The sequence below is a fragment of the Micromys minutus genome (assembly GCF_963924665.1).
Source record: "Micromys minutus genome assembly, chromosome: 5".
Lineage (NCBI taxonomy): Eukaryota > Metazoa > Chordata > Mammalia > Rodentia > Muridae > Micromys > Micromys minutus.
In genome coordinates, this window is record NC_137974.1 from 47,560,013 (window position 1) to 47,577,908 (window position 17,896).

Genomic DNA, 17,896 nt, shown 5'->3' on the forward strand with positions numbered 1-17,896 from the left:
ACGATCAGCTTCTGTGGAAGACCACAAAGGCCAGGCAGCCCGGCCTGCTGCCTTCACTTGGACAGCACCAGCTGAGGCCAGCTGTAGGCAGTGGGAGGTGAGGTGCGAAAGTTTGAGTGCTGCGGGATCCCCTGTGTTTTTTACAGGCTTGGGGGTGAAAATGGGCTCTTCCTTGGCTTTGCATGGACTGTCACAAACACACACACTGTATCATCAGAGCACTCAGTGACATCTTGTGTGTACATGTGCAGGTTAGTGAGCTGTGAAGGTGGTGGTTGTTGTTCCCTCTACCCTTTGGGTTTTTTTTTTTTCCCTTTTTGTTTGTTTGTTTTGTTTTTCTGGAAGCCACCCAGTCTACACACTGCCAGCCCCAGCTTGCCAGTTCTGATTGTGGCTATAATTAGAACATGACATTTGTGCTCCTCTATCCTCACAAGAAGTATTTACCTTCAATCCTAGTCTCTGACATCTGAGACCGCGGCGGGCAGAGGGCGTGGGTCAGCTCTTGCCTGGGAGGCTACCCCCATTTGCTCCATGCTGGCCCCTATTTACCCACTTACGACTGCTTAGCTACAAGCAAGGCTGTGGATACAAGCGTAGCCCTTCTTCCTCTTAGTAAATGCAGCTTCTGGCATCACTGTTGCCCTTCCCAATTTTTATTCCGTGGTCGGCAAGTTTACTTGGGAAAGTCCAATGATCGGCAAGAGCCTAGTCCCAGTCTTGCTTGGTACAGAGCTCTTAGATTAAGAGCACCCACCTTTAGTTCAGTGTGGGTACTGGGGGATGGCTGCAGAATGTGTGCAGACAACAGGCCTGCTGTATGTGCTCCTGAAGCCAGAGTTCCTGGGGTTCACACTTGCCTTCTTTACAAATGCTGTGTGTCTGTGCATGTGGCTGGCCGGTCAGGTGCAACACGGGTCTTTTTTATCTCTGGAAGAACTTCCTTTCATCCTCTATGCTGTTGTACTGTGCTACAACTGTTTTCTCTTGAGTTACTAATGTTTGTGAACCGTGGCCTGAACCACAAATCCTGAAGCTGGACACAGGGTGAGGAACGCACCAGCTCTTCCCAGAATCTCTGCTTGAAATCTGCTGTCGACAATACACAGCCCTCTCCTTGGACTCAAGGTAGAGAGTTTAGTGAAGCTGTCAGAAGAAATGCTAACACTGTCTGTAACTGCAGTTCTGCAGTAAAAATGGCCGAGAGCCGGTTGAGCAGTAAGAGCTACTTCCATTTTACCAGTGAAGATCAATCATTTCTGTGTTTCCAGGAAAAACAACCGAGGCCATGTAAGCACTCTTGCAGTTTTGTTCACAGTTTAAACTCCCACAACCTGTAGCTCTGTACTAATCTTTTAAGAAAACTTGATACAGAATAGTGGGTCTCTTTCATGTAAAATTCTAAGTGACAAATCTCAGCTGCCTTTTAAAAGCTTAACAACTTGAAACGTATTTAAAAACCTGAGTAAAAGGACTTGGGTGACTGCACAGAAGAGACGGTGCCTTCACAGGGCTTGCGATCTAGGAAAGCCTAGGAGCTGCTTCATTTGAAACATTTTCCCTACTATAAACACTGGAGTTGAAGTGTTTTATCCGAAATAAATGAAGTATTTATTCAAAATACTGCTTTAGGATACACACAGCAAGAGTTCCCAATGCTTCAGCCCACTGTTTAACATCAGGTGCCGCAGTCACTTCCTGAAAGGTGGCAGAGCGAGGCCTTTAATGACTGTGGAAGGGATGCTAGAAAACAGTAAGCTGCAAACAAACCACACATCTAATTCAGGAGACAATTGATAGGACAGTTTTTTCTATTTGCCTCCTGGAACTATATTTACAGTGATCATCGTTTCCACACCAAAAACATGGCCACTTTTTATTGACATTTGCTAAGCATACACTGCTTCTTTCGCCGAATGTTATGACTTGAGTTTTTTTTTATTTTTACAAAAACTTTTATCTTTAACAAAAATATTTAACATTAATTCCCAGAGCATGTTGGTGCCATGCATGTGTGCCACGGGTTAACATTGGACTAAGCTATTACATTGTTTAAGATCTTCCCTTTGTCTTTAAAGAATAAAATAAAGCTGTTATGAGCACATTTGTTTCCTTAGCCTTTTGATAATAGACAAAAAAAAAACAATAAGAGCTAATAAAAAAGAGCCAACCCAAGGTAAGATTTTTATTTTTAAATATTGCTTTTAGTTAAGGTTCCTTCAAGCAATATTCAGATTCCGTGCTCATCTAAAGCTTGCATCAGAAAGAATCCCTTTACTGCTCTGGAAATTAGGGAGACACAATCCAGAAGACTGTTTACAGCTTTGTCTTGTACGTAAGTGGCCATCGCTGCTTCCATTGCTGTTTTCTCCCCCTCAACCTGTACACACCTGCAAGTCAGCTCATCCTTACGGCCCCAACACCATATTCTTATGGGCCACTCCACCTGTCCCTAGACCGGCATCTAGCCGTTGGAGTTTGTGACCGTTGCTTTTTTTGGACAGTGCCTTAGACAGAAAACAAAAGCAGCAATAATAACCACCAGGCTTCACCATGGCCTTTTCTTCAGTGTCTGTGCTTCTCTTAGGGAGGGCGCCCAGGCAGGGGAGTGACCATGGACCAAGAGACAAAAGACACAGGTGTCTGCCCAGGACCTTCAGTTGCTGCCTCCTGTTGTCTCCAGAGCTCATACAGTTGAGTCTGCAGCCAGTCTGGGGGAGGCACACATGAACTTGGCAGATGTCTTTTTCCCTGCTCCAAGAGCCAGCTTTGAAACCTCTGAGCATTAGGCAAGCTCGATGAAAGGGATAGGCTGGGCCTCGGGATACCTGTTCTCTGGTGCTTCCTGTAGCCCGACATTCATTTCTGCCTTTCTCTTGCAAAGGAGCCAGGCTGGCTATGGGATAGATTTTCAATTTATTGGTGCACTGATTTACAGTCAGAAAAGGATGGCAATGATTAATGTACATATTTTATAGCAGTGTCTGTTGAAGCAGTTTTAGGAGAAGCCAGTTTTGAGCCCAAACTGCAAACTGTATTCCCTGGGACCGAAACAAAATCACACATTCAGAAATACTTTTAAGCATCTAAATCATGAAGCATATAGAAAGTTAGGATGATCCCCCAAGCACTTGGCTGTTCTCTGCTCATCTTAGCCATGAGTACTTCACATTTTCCTAGCAATAAAGAATACACACCATGAAGTTGCCCAGTGACCCCCTCCAATCTAATTCCAGCCTCCTCATCTTTTAGGGAGTAAGGACTCTCCTCAACCTGGCCCTTTAATCATTTTTTTTTTCCCATGTAACATTTCTCTTGAAATGTTTAAGGGTAGTTTTTGTCATGGCTAAAATTTGGATTTTTTTAATTCTTTATAATTTAATACAAATTACTAGCATAAGATAAAAATGTTTTGATGGTTAATCTGTGTAAAGTCTTGTGCAGACTTGGCAATGGGTTTATTTTTCAAGGAATTGTCTTCCTGGGATGAGAAAGCCTGTTACCTTTGTAGTGTTTTTAAGGCTAATTCTCAACCTTACCAAGATTCAAAATACCTTTTGTCTTTTCACTATATATGTATGTGTATACATATACATTTATATGTGCTGAAAGAGAAGTCATTATGTGTCATTGAGTCCTTAAAAAGAGCCTACTGAATGCACAAGGATAGCATGTCAGATTGGCCTCCTGTGATTGGAAAACATTCCAGTTTCAACTTTTTCCCTCTAACTACAGGCTCAGGCTGTCAGTGTGAGCTAAGTTAGAGGGCAGTAGGGAGTCATGTTTTCTTTCATTTTAAGGAATTTTTACAAAACCTGGACTTCATTTATATTGGCCACAATCCGGATTCCTTTCTGAGAACTTCCAACTCCCAGTGCACAATTCTAGGGGGTCTGAGGGCAGAGCCGAGGGCAGTACCGTGCAGATACCACAGGCTTGGGTCTCAGAGCCCCCAGGCGTGCTGAACATGTGGCCTCTTCTCTCTGCCCTTCAGAGTGAGTGTGCTGGCCGGGAGTGCCTCCAGAGGAGGGGTCAGCAGTTCTGCCCACTGCCTGGCCTCTTTGTAATTTGATGCCAGTCCCATCCTTGCTCAGATAGGGCAGTCTCCTGGGGTTCCATCTCCCTGTGGGTTTTCCATGAGACACACGTTCTTTCTCCAAGAATGATCAGGGCATATTTGGCAGCCCATGTTAGTCGCTCAGGAAAAGGAAGTAGGAATAATCAGATTCTACCCTGCCTTTTAGGAAATGGAGCCCCCCTCCCTCAGATCTCAGAGACTTAAAATGTGTTAGATAACTGTTCTAAGTGACAAACCTTTCAGTGTGAAATAGAGCGATTTTCACTTGGGTAATACAGTCAGGAGGGTTGGTGTGGATCCCTAGTTTTCGGGGGGACCAGTGCAGCAGAAGGGGAGACTGCAGTGGGCCCATAAGCCCTCCGAGCCTTCTGTCTCACTTGGCAGAAAAACACAGAGCACAGAACAACAAAAGAAGGCTCCTTTTCCATAAAGGTTCACCCCTCCCCATCCCCCATGCCTCTTCCCCAAAAGGGGCCTGAATTTTTCAGCTGTGCACCGATTTGGTGCTCACTCTTGCAGGGAAACAGTTGCTGTCTGAACAGGCAGGAAACAGTTTTCTTTTAATTGCCGGAATCATTCGGAAGTGCTTCGTGCCCTGCTTCTATACAGCAGATGCTGTGCATTAATTGGCCTGCGTAGAAGTGACCCGGGGTTCCTTGCAGCGGGCCCAATTTTAGGCAGAGGGTTTAAATAGCTTATTTATTATTTTGTATAATCTGCCGTGCATTATGTGCTCCTGCATGTGTCGTGTTTCATGGTCTGCAGTTTCTAATGTCATGTGGGTTTCTAAGCCAGTGTTTCTCTGGTAATGTACTAGCAGCAGGTAAGCTCAAAATACCATCCATCAGGAGCTAATTTTTTATCCAGATACTCCAATGACTGATGAACCTGTCTTTTGTATGAATGTTTAGCACAGTAGAAAGCCATATGCCACTGGCACAGTTTCCTCTACATTCTTTACAGTTGCTAGAGTAGGCTTCTGGGGGGTGGGGAGGGGGGGTTGAGCACAAGCTAGATGCCATTTGCATCCTCTGGCTTGTCTTTTAAGCAGTAGCATCCTGAACACAACCCTGGGTTTGGATGACAAAAGCGGGTAGGCACCAATGTAAAGGAAACCCGACTCCCATAATGGTTTTCTCCATCAGAAATATGACTGTGCACTCTTAATAGGAATCCTTGTTTTTGTTCCTCCCCGTCTGTTGCAAACAGACCTCAGCCCATTAGAAGGGTCTCCCTTGTGTGGGAAGACCACAGCTGTTACTGTACAGCTCATCCAGCCACTGTATCACCCCCATTTTGTGGCTCTGAAGGATGAAATTGAGAAATGGAGCGCTGTGCAGTCATCCTTTACGTCTCCAATCTTAGGCCTTCGCCATCATTTTCATGCTTTTATTCCAAATCAAATAACATTAGTGGGCGACAGCACCTTCTGATGAATGTCTCGTCTCAAGCCTAGCTTCCGAGGCTCCACTTTGAGGGTCTTGCTTTTATGTCTGCCGGAGAGCCCCTCCTTCTCTTCCCCACCCTGTACTTTTCTTTGAGCTTTCTTAGGGGCGATGATGGCAGTTTGCAGTTGGGGTGATACATGTTTCGGTGCGGGTCTCAGTCAGAGCATGGTTTTTGGGGGGGGGGCATGTGCTGGAGAACGTTCTGTATCTTTTAATCTTTGTGGAAGGAGTGAAGGGGCCTTGGTAGAAGGAGATTGGGGGCTTTAATCAGAACCAAGATGTGGCTTAAATCATTAGCACAACAAAGCATACTATAAGCTTCAAGATAAAAGTCCCCTGGGAAAGGAGTCCTCTGAAAATAAATGGAACTTGATAGATTTCCATATCATTTATAACTTCCCTTAATTACACTTGGAAGACTTGCCAGTAAAACTGGAAAATTGGCAGCCTCTCTCCATTAGAGTCATTTTGCCGACCATGGCAAGCAGCTGGCTTCGCTGGGTTTCATTTCCCATCACTCACAATTAGTCATCAGCTGGAGATGTCTGAAACTCCTCAGCACAGAGCGATGCTGGGTGACATTCAGGCCCCTAAACATGTGAAAATCTGCTGAGTAAATGGGCCGAGTTCTCTCACAAGCTTACTCATTTGGGGGCAAGTCTAGCTCCCACCTAATGAGGGCCGCTCTAATAATCTGATTCGAATGTGAACCTTGACCCTGTGTCAGAGAAGAGGATGCAGTAAGCCGGATGAAAGACATAGGACTCAGGTCTCCAAACTTTGCACCAATTAGACAGCAGAGAAGTACATCAGGCTGACTGCGTTTATCAGACAGACTTTTGCAAGGCTTGTGACCATTTAGTAAGCCCAACTCTGGATACATCCTGTCACAATCAGTGAGCCTTTATCAGACGAGTCGCAAGTGTTAGAGAAGTCTGTGTGCACTCATGCTACAGGGCTGGCTCTGCCCTGGGCACTGGGATAGGGTTGCCCAGCTGTGAGCAGTCTTCTCAGGCCTGCCAGCAGTCCGGGAGTTGAGGTAGTGGGTGTGTGCTACATGTTCTGCAGGTGTAGACACCACAGGCAGGAAGGCTCCAGCAGGTCAGGGCTAAGCCCTAAAATGCCTGTTGGTGGGAATTAGAGCCCGTCTGGAGATTGCTTTGTTTTTTTAAACATAAGCTTGTACTGCATTGATTTCCAAGGGATGAAATTAGTTGAAATTAGATTGAGCCTGTCTGCATACTTCTTTCTGTATTTGGTTTTGCATGCACATGTGTAGCATGATCCAGTTGGAGCAAACATATCCCTGCTTTGTAAGGCACAAGGGACATTTTGTTACAGCTGCCACAAGAAAGTGGCCTCTAAACATGGTTGAAAGGAGAGAGAGCAAGTTAGAGGTGGAAGACATGGGTTTCTGCTCACAGCTAAATGATGAAAGGAGTCTGGGAGGCGGTGAGGGGAGCTGGGAAGGACATGGTGAGGGAGGGAGAAAGACAGATGGAGGGCCCAGGTCTAATTCTAGGAGTTGCTGCTGGCTGAGTCAGGCAAAAGACGGGCTCTCTTCCCATCAGGAGAAGCTTGTTTTTCATCAAATTACCAGCTCTGCAATCAGAAGCAGGGAAGGGTTCCGTCAGCTTTGAGATTCTTGTTTCTGATTGGATTAATAATTTGGGACCCCATGCTTGCACTCACTGTTACAAGCATCCAGAACCATCCAGGGAGGATGGTCGTGGTGGAAGGGCACCCTAAGCTGCCCCATGTCTTTCTAGCAGGGCCTGGGAGGTAGTGGCCTGGTGAAGTTATCCCTTAGTGTTCACCATGGGTAGTGTTGGCCCCTAGCCATGGCCACTTACAGAGGAATGTAAGGACACTTGTATGTGTGTATGTTGAGGAAGGGTTGGGGGGCTCTTCAGTCTTCCCAGCAGGTCTTAAGCAGCGTGATAAGTGATGAACAAGAGACACAGCTGCTGGCAGAGGGCAGCGAGCCTATCCACAAGCAAGCTGGTGGCATGAGGTGAGGGGGCTCGGAGCCAAGCCCAGCTCTCAGGTATCCAGAGGAAGCCAGGCTAGGTGGGTGTGTGGAAGGCTACCACATAATTACCCAATGTGAGGACTTGTCCATCTGACAGGAAATAGTGACCAGAGCCCAGAGGTAGACATTTGATTCTTAACTTCTGGATAGAATTTCAGGGTGTCCTAAAGAGCCATCTGTGCTGGTGCCTGCAGGCTAGGGTCAGGGACATTTCAGCCTGGGTGCTGGATAAGCTCTCAGCTCTGTTCTGGCCATGGCGGGGCCTTAGGCCTTCCCTGTGTGGTGACACGTGCCCTTCCCCTGGCTTTCTTGACCTCCTAGCTGGGTTTGAAGAAAAGAAGTGGTTCTCATATGACTGCATGACGGAGTACAGTTCTGACACCTCCAGCCAAGGCATGAGCATCATCTTGGCACTGCCCTTTCCTGTCCCACAGCTTGAAGAACAGTCCTTTTGAGGTGCCTCTTCTCGGTGCCTGTACTGCAGATGCCAGGTGAAATGACTTGAGTGGCTGCGAGCACTGCGCTCCAAGCCTGCTTGCCGGCAGCGCCTCTCCTCCGTGCCAGAACCAGAAGCCTTGGCATCTTCTCTCTTCCTATATTCCCGTGCCAGGAAAACACAGCCCACCACCTGAACAGCAGAGGAAGGAATGCACAGGGCCACAGTACTCACACTGCCAGCAAGACAGCTTGTGCCACACAGGGAGCCGGGAGGGGACTTGGAGATCATTTGGGGATGGCAGGAAAGAACATTCTCCAGGCCCTTCTGTGGCATTGGCCAGCACAGCCACAGTAGTGCCACTGTCCAGGAGCCCCAGCCACCATACTAGCAGCACCCCGTGGAGCCCTTCAGCCTACCACTTCATAGAGCAAGAGACCCTTTCCCACAAAACAGAGAAAGAAATCCTGGCCCAGCTCCTTCGTGCTTAAACATTAAGGCCAGAGAAGAAATAATAAGATCGTGGCTTCTAGCCATAGCTGACTCCAGTGTGGAGTCCCACGTCAGTCCCTGGGTATGTGCCTGCTTGGCCTGGGTCTCTCCACAGCCAGAGGCAAGGCAAGCATCAGAACAAGCTTGAGCAGGTACCCGCAGAACGCCCAGGCCTTCTGTAAGGTCTGGGTATAGCTGGAAAAGCCGTTCCTGTGTAGAAAGTTACTCCTGGAAGCCACTTCAATGTTAGTATTTACATATCTTGTAGATTTGACCCTGATGCTAGGCTGTCATCTTTAGCTTCCAAGATGAAGGTAGACATGTGCCGTCTTTTAATAAGAAATCACTGAATTCTAGTTCCCAGTGGTACACTTTGTCCCTTTAAGGCAGACAAGTTGCTGGTGGTGTCTGCATAGCTGTGTGATTACCACAGTCAACTGCACATTTCTAACCACCCCATAAACAAACATTACCCTTTGGTAGCCACAACCTTTGCCCTAAAAACCCATAAGCACTAGTGAGTCCCTTGGTCCTCAGGTATCTGCCTGTTGAGGATGTGGTAGAGATATGGAAGCACTGGTTCTGTATCACCTCTGCTAACTCCCAGGGCCCAGGGGAGGCCCCATAGACACTCTTGTGATCCCAGCACAGGCTTTTCTATTGAGAGAACCTGGTAACAGAGTGGCCTTTCTCTGCTGCTCCTCAGAGATCTCCATGACCAATCAGCACATCTGACAAAGAACTTAATGACTTCACTCTTGGACGTTACTATAAAAGTGGAATGTTCTTAAAACATCTCTTTTTAACCTATTTTCCAGGTAGCAGAAGGTCAGGAAATCTGTGTGATTGAAGCCATGAAAATGCAGAACAGTATGACAGCTGGTAAAATGGGCAAGGTATGTCCCTAAGTTCCTACTAGCCTGTTCCAGCCTGTGATGGACACAGGACCTCCACCTTTGAGACACTGAGTGTAGAGTGATTTCTGCCCCATGCCCCTTTCCTGGGGAGTTCCACTCTGTGGGTGTGTCTCTGCCTCCTGGAGGGCAGTCATTCCAGGAAGGGGTCTCCGTGTTACGTTCAGGTAGTCAAAGCATATTTGTTCTCCACGTTAATGTCTTTCAGATGAAGGGGTCTTTAATTTTTAATGTTTGCATCTGTCTCTGTGGCACTTAGTTATCTGAGACTTAGGTGACACAGCAGGAAATGGTTTTACAGATTGCAAAAATTAATGTAACTCTTCAAGATAATTTCCCCTTGGAGGGAACAATCCAGGTGCAGATGAAGGAGCTGTAGTCCCACATACATGCAAGGGACTTAATGTTTCAGGGAGAGAGAGAGGAAAGGGTATCAGGACTAGAATTTGTCCAGAGTGAAACTTTTCCTTAAAGAAACCAGAAAAGCTACTTTGCTGTTTTCCCTGTGACTAAAAAAATGCCATCATTAAAAAAAAAAAAATCCCCCTCACAAAGGCTTGTTTGGGTCTGTGAACTATCTACGTGGTAGAACGTGACTGGGAGGTGAGGCAGCAGCAGAGGCTGGTTGTGTCTATGCTGTGGTTTGCACCATGGCCACGTTTTGGGAACACTGAGTTCAGAGAGAAAGATGTCGTTACCATCAGGACAGCTTTTCTGTCTAGTGGTCTGTTACTCTAAAGGCCAACACCAACAAGATGAAGTTTCAGAAGGCCTAGAGTGGTCCTCCCTGCTCCCCATGGGAAGATTACGGGCGCCTCTGTAGGCTGAATGGCCCCAGTCTGGCTGCTAGGCTGGAGCAAGTTAAGATAGCCCCAGTGTCTGAGGGCTTTGACAAGGTGGAATGGTATGCATGGCCTTAACCCTTTCTAAGCTGAATTTGGAGGTCTCATGCTCTAGGAGGTGGAGGCAGTTAAATAATAATGAGCTCCCAAAAATACGAACACAAAAATGTGAGCTATAGTTTACTTAAAACTCATTTGCTTTTGCAAACACTGTACTAATATCATGGTGAGAACTTGCCCACCTCATGGGGACCAAGAATAGGTGTGTAGTCAGGCCCTGGGCCTGTGTGGCTGGGCTAAGGTGCTGACTTAGCACATCATTAATTTCCGAGGCAGCAAGGGGCCCAACAAAAGCTGGATGCCTTATTTGCTTTCTGTTGGGTCGCCATAGGAGCAGCCTGGCTGCTCCCTCATCCTCAGAGCAGAACTACTTGCAGGAGTGCTGTTGGGGCCAGCCTGCTTTAGCCAGACCCCAGCTAGCTCAATCCCTGCTGTCCATTTATTCCAGCCCTGACCCACAGGCCTCTGGATTTCAACCCTGTAAGACAAAGGAGTGCCCCTGTCTGTGTCTAGAGCTGGTAGTTCTTCCTTGGAAGGATCATTTCTCCTCAGAGGAAGTGCTCGGGATGAAAACAGACCCACAGGCCTAGTCAGCGTGTCATCACTAAACCCCACCACACATGACCATCACTTCACTCTTGGCAGCACCTGCCCCCAGGCCGTAGAGTGTTACTCATAGCTTTATACTGCTCTTAGCTCTGCGCTGAGTTTAAGACAAAAGTCTGTTCTTTCTGGTTATACTGGGGGGGGGGGGGGGTGACTTGGGCACAGGCCTGTGCAGCAACCTGGCATTTTTTATTTGCTTAATGCTCACACGGCCTGTTAAGTCGAACCCACTGTTTGTTCATGGGTTAAGCAACCATTCCCAAGGAAAGGCAGTCTTCTGCCTGCTCCTTTTAAACCTGCACAAAAATCTGGAGAAGACAGAGCTATGTTCAGGAGAGGGGGATAAAGTCAGGTTAGGAGAGTCTCCTTTCCACTGGTACCTGTTTGGATTGTGCAGCTGTTTCATTTTTTACCGTGACATTAAGTACACATTCTAGTCTCAAAACGTTAGGAGGAGGCAGGGATGGGATGCATCAGTAGCCAGCATGAACATATTAGGTCTCAGGACGTTGTGACCTAGACCTAGTGGCCCAGTATCAAAGGCCTATAAGCAACCCACAGCCTCGATTCCCTAAGAATTTTCCTGGGCTGACAGGACAGAACAGACAGGAGAAGGGAAGCTCGGGTTCTGCAGGGACACCCCTGCACTTGGGCTCTTTACACAGATGTGAGCAGAGGGTCTGACCTGAGTATTCGGCCTAAGCCTACTTCTTGGTTCCCATTTCTCTTTCTTGCTCTTACCCAACTATTTTAATTCAAGGTGAAGTTGGTGCACTGCAAAGCTGGAGACACAGTTGGTGAAGGAGACCTGCTCGTGGAGCTGGAATGAAGTATCTCTGGGCCTCCAGTCAGCACTGCTCCCTGCTTTAATTAGCATTTCCATTATTCTTGAACCCTCGATTTGCTCAAGCATTTACAGGAGCACTCCTGTGCAGCAGGTCCTACAGCACCATGTTTATCCCTCACAAGAGGCAAAACCGACATTCTGCCAAAAATATCACCAATGGAAAATTTTATTGATATAAATACTTGTACATATATGATTTGTACTTCTGCTGAGATTTCCTAGTGTCAAAATTAAATTAATAAAACCAAGCATTTGTCTAGATATTAGTTTGCCTTTTTTTCCTGAATGAAGACAATATACACAGAGGTGACAGGCTGTGCCAACTGACTGTAAATATTAGCATTTCATTTGATTATTTAAAAATTTATATATAAATTCCAGTTCTCTGCTTCCAATTTTATTAGCTTTTGCCATTTTATAATCTGATTACCTTCCTTCCTTCCATCATTCAGGATGGATTCCTGGAGTTCATTATTTATGACTTTCTTAGACCAGGTAGCACAGATGAAGGTTCTGGAAACCCCTTCAGTGTGGGTCTACACCAATGTCACATGGATAGTTGACGAGTCAGATCACCATTTTGGGGGTCAGGGTGCTTGCTTGCCTGTGCTGGTCCGAGGACAAGCACGTTGTCCCTGTCCCTTTCCCTCACTGTTGGGTGGGGGGCTGCCAGCCCACCAGCTGATACCCATATTTGTCCCTCTATTTTGTGAAGCAAGTTTCCTATTAAGAAAAAGGGGCTAAAAATAAGTCATGCTTCTATGCCAGTGGCAGTGATCAGTCCACCATTACGCTGAAGGGTGAGTAAGCTCTTAGTGGAGTGTCAGGGTGTTCAGCCAGCAGCTGCATTTGGTTCTGCAATTCTTGGAATCCATTTTCTACTTCATTGGGAGGCAGAGGCAGAGTCCTGTGCCACTTGCATCTACGCTGACAGACTATCAGATGGAGGTAGATGGTAATTGGTACTTCGTGTCTCCCTAACATCATTTTAAGTGCTGTTTGTATTTGGAAGCAAAGCCTTCTGTCAGGCCTGAGGAACAAATTACTAATGTGTTGGTTCTTCTGAAAGGCTCTCCCCCAAGGGCCGCACCTTCAGGTGGCAGAGATGGGCTAGACTGCCAAGAGATGGGCACCTATCAACAGCATAAAGTCTGAGGGCTCTGCTGGGTCTCCCAGCAAGCTGGTGCTCCTGACTTTGCTGATTTAGAACGAAAAACACCTTCTACCAAGTAAGTACACCAAAAGAAGAACCAAACAACAAACTTGTTTTTTAATGGTCATTTTAATAGTCTGTGTGTGATTTGGGAAATGCAAGTGGGGGTGGTGTGGATGGAGCACACAATTTAGGTACAACATGATTTTCTTGATGATTTCACACCGATCCAACCCAAATCAGCATCACCTAACTCTTCTTTCTAGATTCCATATGTGGGAATCAGTATGTTAAACTTCTGAGATACAACTGCAGCCCAGTCTTTTTGGTCTCAAAAGATTCCATCCCCAGGTTAGAGCAAAGCAAATTAAAAAAAAAAAAAAAAGCAGTGTGGAGTAGTGGGCATCCTATAACTGCCATTTAGGAGACCTCAGCCCTGAGTGTTTCCCAGCAAGTCCAGGTACTGCCTGACTAATGACTAAAGCAGGATTAAGTAACCTCAGATTAGAGTATATGACAAAACCTGTTCTATAGCTTATAGAACTGGGAAAGCTCTGCTTATGCCAGGTAGCTACCAGGTTCCCTCCATCCTGTTGGCATTTGGGGCACTAGCCCCTCATCTGTTTTCCCGGGGGTTATAGCGCAGCCCATGTGGGCCCTCAGAATCATAGCTTTCATGGTAGGGAAGAAACAGCCACTCAGGTGCGTAGGTGGCTGTGCTGTACACGAAGCACTGAACACTGTCCCCAGGGCCTCCGGCACCCTCCCACTCCAGCACCCGCACCTGCAGGGCTGTGCGCTGGTACATGCTGGGGCAGCCTTCAAAGTCATCCAGGAAGCGCAACATCTGCTCGTCCACCTCGTAGATCTCACCTGCCACACAATGGCCCTTGCCTGGCAGGTGCAGCAGCCAAGGTATGTTGTGCTCGCCCGCAATCACCAGTGGGAAGGACTCAACTGTGCAGCCTCGGCCTCGGAAGGCTGCTAAGCCATGTGAGTGGTCCAGCATGACTTTGTGGTTGGGTTGGCCCCGCTTCAGGGTGCCATACACGAAGATGTGGGCCATCTGGCTGAAGACACTATGGAGGAGAAAGCAGGCAGGCACATGAGCAGGTGGAGAGTCTCCTTGGGGGCAGCCTCTGGACTTGAGAGTAACGCTATCACAGTCCTTCCACTCTGCCTGCCAGGCTCGAAAGGAAGAAAAGTCAAAGTATCCTGTTAAACTTTGCTATGGCACCCAGAAGCTCATGTGGTTTTTATATCATGAAATGATTTCTCTAGCTATTTAAAAAATTGAAAGAGACACTAGGCCAGTCTGCCCTGGAGTTTGAAATCCCAAGACTAGAAAGAGGAGTACATATTGGTGACTTTAAAAATCTGGGCTGGGGGAGCAAGGTGTGGTGACATACACCTGTAGTCCCAGAACCTGGGAGGCTCAAGAAAATGCATCTCTATAACCTTAGAGGAAGAACATCCCTAGCACGGTAAACACCATGATGTGTGTGTGATGGGAAGATCTTCCATGTGCTTGTAAGATCATGTAGCTCTTAGCTCAAGTGATCCTCCTGCCTCAGCCTTCTGAGTAGCTGACATTAGAATACCAACACGCCCGGCAAACAGCCACAACTGCAGTGCTAATATAAGAAGAGCAGGCAGGTCAGCCACTCTGCCCCACTAGGCCAGACTCAAAGATTAGACATCACAAAGATCTCAAGCACAGCACACAGATGGAGACAGGTCCTAAGCATCTTAGGTGGGAGGGGTGGGGTCATAATGGAGCTGGAAAAAAAAGAGAAAAACCCAAAGCCTTTTCAGTTGGTTACTGGGGTCTCAATGACAGACTTCTGTTTCTGGAACACAAGCCTGACTAACACAAACCTTTCACCTCACTGCTCTGTCCCAGTGGAAGTCAAATCACTACCAGGTCCCTATGGCAACTTCAAACATGCACACCTGAGTGAGCAGCTACCCAGGACCCCACACTTGACAGCCCAGCCACACACTTAGGTATTCAGCCTAAAAAGAGACTTGTCTGTCAGACAGGAATATCCCAATCAGGGACCAACACCTATAGGCTAGTCACCTGACACAATTAGCTTTCAGTCTTTTAAGGAGCTTTGAAGTCCCCACAACAAATATTATGAACAAGGAGAAACAAATACAAAAGTAACAACCTGGATCCCTACTTTGGGGCAAACCAAGGTTTCAGCAACACATTTACATTCCCGTCCCAACACTTAAGACCCAGCAAAACTTCACAGCACCTGTGGGCCCATAGCTTTCTTTCCCAAGATCTTAGAGGGTAAGGACAATCATGGTGATTCACAGCAGAAATCTTGGCTCCAGGTAGAGCTAACATATGCCTAAGTCTGGGCTAGGGACTTATATAACTAATGACCTGTATAAATGTGGCCTAAGAATGGAAAGAAGGAGCAGATCATGTCCACACCCTGTCTATGCCCCACTGCATACCAGCAGTGCCTGATGCCAACCTGTGGGGCTTTGGGAAGAAGTTCCCAGGGCAGGGACAGGAAACATGAGCTAGTGACAGAACACTTGCCCTACCGCCACCAGGGTGGATCATGAGTCTGTACACAGAATAGCCTTTGTGTCTGTAAGCATGTATTTATCATTTCATACTTACCTTGTTCCTCTCTACCTGACCTGCCATCTTCCTGAAGGACCTGGTACCATTTCTGCTCACTGTGTTTGACTCCTGCCCTGAAGCTGTGCAGACTCCACTAAGGCACATGGTACATGAATGCTTTTCACAAGCATGTTATTTTGTTGGAACTTAAAATTGCTCTGGGTGTTTTGTGTTTCATGGGCCTCCTGGTCAAGCTTTTGTAGAGATGACACAGCCTCACCTTTTCTGAAAGCCGTCAGGATGTCCCTTCTTTGGTAGACTCCTCAGAGCTTACACAAATCCCCTCCCTCTTGGTGTACAGTGTGTCAGAAAGGGACTTGAGGGACATCATCTTGACTGGGTTGAGGTGTGCCTTCACTGTCTTCCAGGTTCCCAGGTTCTCGCTGGGATGGATGGCCAAGTTCTGCTTTTAGCTTGAACTGAGGCTCTTAGGTTCCCTGGCCCCGTGGCTTCTGAAAAGTGATGGCGGGGCTCAAGCAGAGTCTGCATTCCCTCTCTGGGAATTCCAGCCTGAAACTTCATTGCCATGGTAACTGGGAGTTGGTACCCTCACTTTCTCTGCCTCTGCTGTTCCTTTCTCCTTCATCCCAGTCTTTATTGTCCCATTCCATTTATCTAAAGCATTTTGCCATTCTGTGTGTTTCCAGCATTTCTTGGCCTCCTTTTGCTTCTAACCCTGCTGTGGATACAGTACCAGGTCCTTTTCCTTACCTCTTTTCTTTTAATGGTATTTGTGTGTTTCTCTGAGATTTTCTTCCCATGTCTGGCCTTTTCTAGTAAAAACTGACCTTCTCTGGAAGTGGGACTACAATGGGAGAGGGTGGGATGGATTTAGCACTTGACTGGCTCTAGGGCAAGTGTATGTGTGGGAGGTGGAGCGTTTCCTCAGATCTATTTTCAGAGTGCTGTTGCCATCCTCCCAGGACCCATGTTAGAAGGAACCTGTCTTCCTTGGCTCAGTTTGAGAGAGTTGGGGTGGATCTGTTTCTTCCTTGTAGAGATCCCATGCCTTCCTACCCTAATCACATTTCCAGAGCACCAGCCAGCTCATGCCTCCTGGGTCTTACTGTGTAGAAATTTAGGATCTGGTAGAGCTGACTCCCAAGTTAGTCACTGTTTAGTTCTATTTTCAGACTCCTATTGCCTATTTTCTCTAGCTATTATTGAATGGATATACTAGTCCATTTTATATAACTATAATGAAATGCCTAAGGTAAGGCAACTTTATAAAGAAAAGGATTTTTCACTCTCTTAATTCCTGTAAGTTCTAGGTCCCAGACCTAGTATTGATCTTATTAGAGGCAGATTTCTAAGGGTGTGCAGGGCACCATAAATCAGAGGGCATGTATATATGGTGGTCTCCTTGTCTTACAAGCAAACAGTATTTAATCCCTTGGAGACCTTACACAACCCTCAGTCATCTCTCAAAGTGCCATCCCTTAAATCATGCATGCTGCTTCAACCCCCATCTTGCCTAGTGTGCACAAGGCCATGGATCTAATCCCAGCATCACAAAACAATTTTCTACCCTCATTCTACCTTATACTGGAATTACATTTCAACATGTAGACTCTTGGAGAATGCTCAAACTATGTCCAAACCACAGGAAATGACATCTTGGGAAACAGCCAGGACAAAGGGGTCTGTTCCTCACTGTCCGCTGTAAAGCCCAGTCCCTGTACAAAGGTACATTCTCCTTCAGGAGGGCTGATGTGTGACAGGAAGCCATGGGACAGGTAGTATGTGTGAGCAACATGGTGAGAAGCTCTGCTCTAGAACAGCTGATTCAAGCGTGTTCTGGGGTACCAACGAGCAGACCAGAGAGCATCAGACAGAAGGCTGCTGATGGCTAAAGACAGGGAGAGTGTGGGAGCATACTGCTACTGGGGTAGGAGAGGAAGGCAACAACTGTAGGTGTGCTTTGAGTGCTCTGTGGAAAAACACAACACCCAAGTATGACACTTCTTTGACCTCTGCAAAGTGCATAGTAAACCAGATATGGTGATGGTCTGCCTTAATGTTAGCACTGTGGGGTGGAAATGTGAAGACTGAGTTTAGACTGGCAATGGCTCACTGTAAATAGTTAGGGAGAGAAAGAAAATAAGAAACTGATGATGATGATCCTGAAAACATTCCCAAGAGCCATGGCAGGGTGATTGAGAACTCAGAAATGGAAAGAGCTCCTGAAAGAAGCTGGGAAGCACAGTCTTCAATGAACAGAGGGTAGTGCCCACAGCTGTCACTAAGAGTCAACACAGAGAAGGAAAAGGAATCCAGGCAGGACAAGAGACCAAGAGTTCCCAGCCAGAGCCTAGTTTGGTTTTGGGTCATGCTGGGCACT

The 17,896-nt window shown here is 46.9% G+C and overlaps 2 protein-coding genes across 5 annotated transcripts in view; one reads left to right on the plus strand and one right to left on the minus strand.

Annotated features, from left to right (window-relative positions):
- The window catches only part of PCCA (propionyl-CoA carboxylase subunit alpha), a 277,273-nt gene extending 265,264 nt beyond the window's left edge, over nucleotides 1-12,009 (plus strand). For both annotated transcript variants that reach the window (XM_080916684.1, XM_080916685.1), the window contains 2 exons: nucleotides 9,305-9,382; nucleotides 11,669-12,009. In XM_080916684.1, the coding sequence (XP_080772810.1) occupies nucleotides 9,305-9,382; nucleotides 11,669-11,737 (147 nt within the window). In that variant the 3' untranslated portion in view covers nucleotides 11,738-12,009. The remainder of the gene's footprint in view (nucleotides 1-9,304; nucleotides 9,383-11,668) is intronic.
- Nucleotides 12,010-13,078: 1,069 nt separating this feature from the next.
- Nucleotides 13,079-17,896, minus strand: part of GGACT (gamma-glutamylamine cyclotransferase) — a 28,292-nt gene continuing 23,474 nt past the window's right edge. For all 3 annotated transcript variants that reach the window (XM_080916668.1, XM_080916667.1, XM_080916666.1), the window contains exon 3: nucleotides 13,079-13,987. In XM_080916668.1, the coding sequence (XP_080772794.1) occupies nucleotides 13,525-13,987 (463 nt within the window). In that variant the 3' untranslated portion in view covers nucleotides 13,079-13,524. The remainder of the gene's footprint in view (nucleotides 13,988-17,896) is intronic.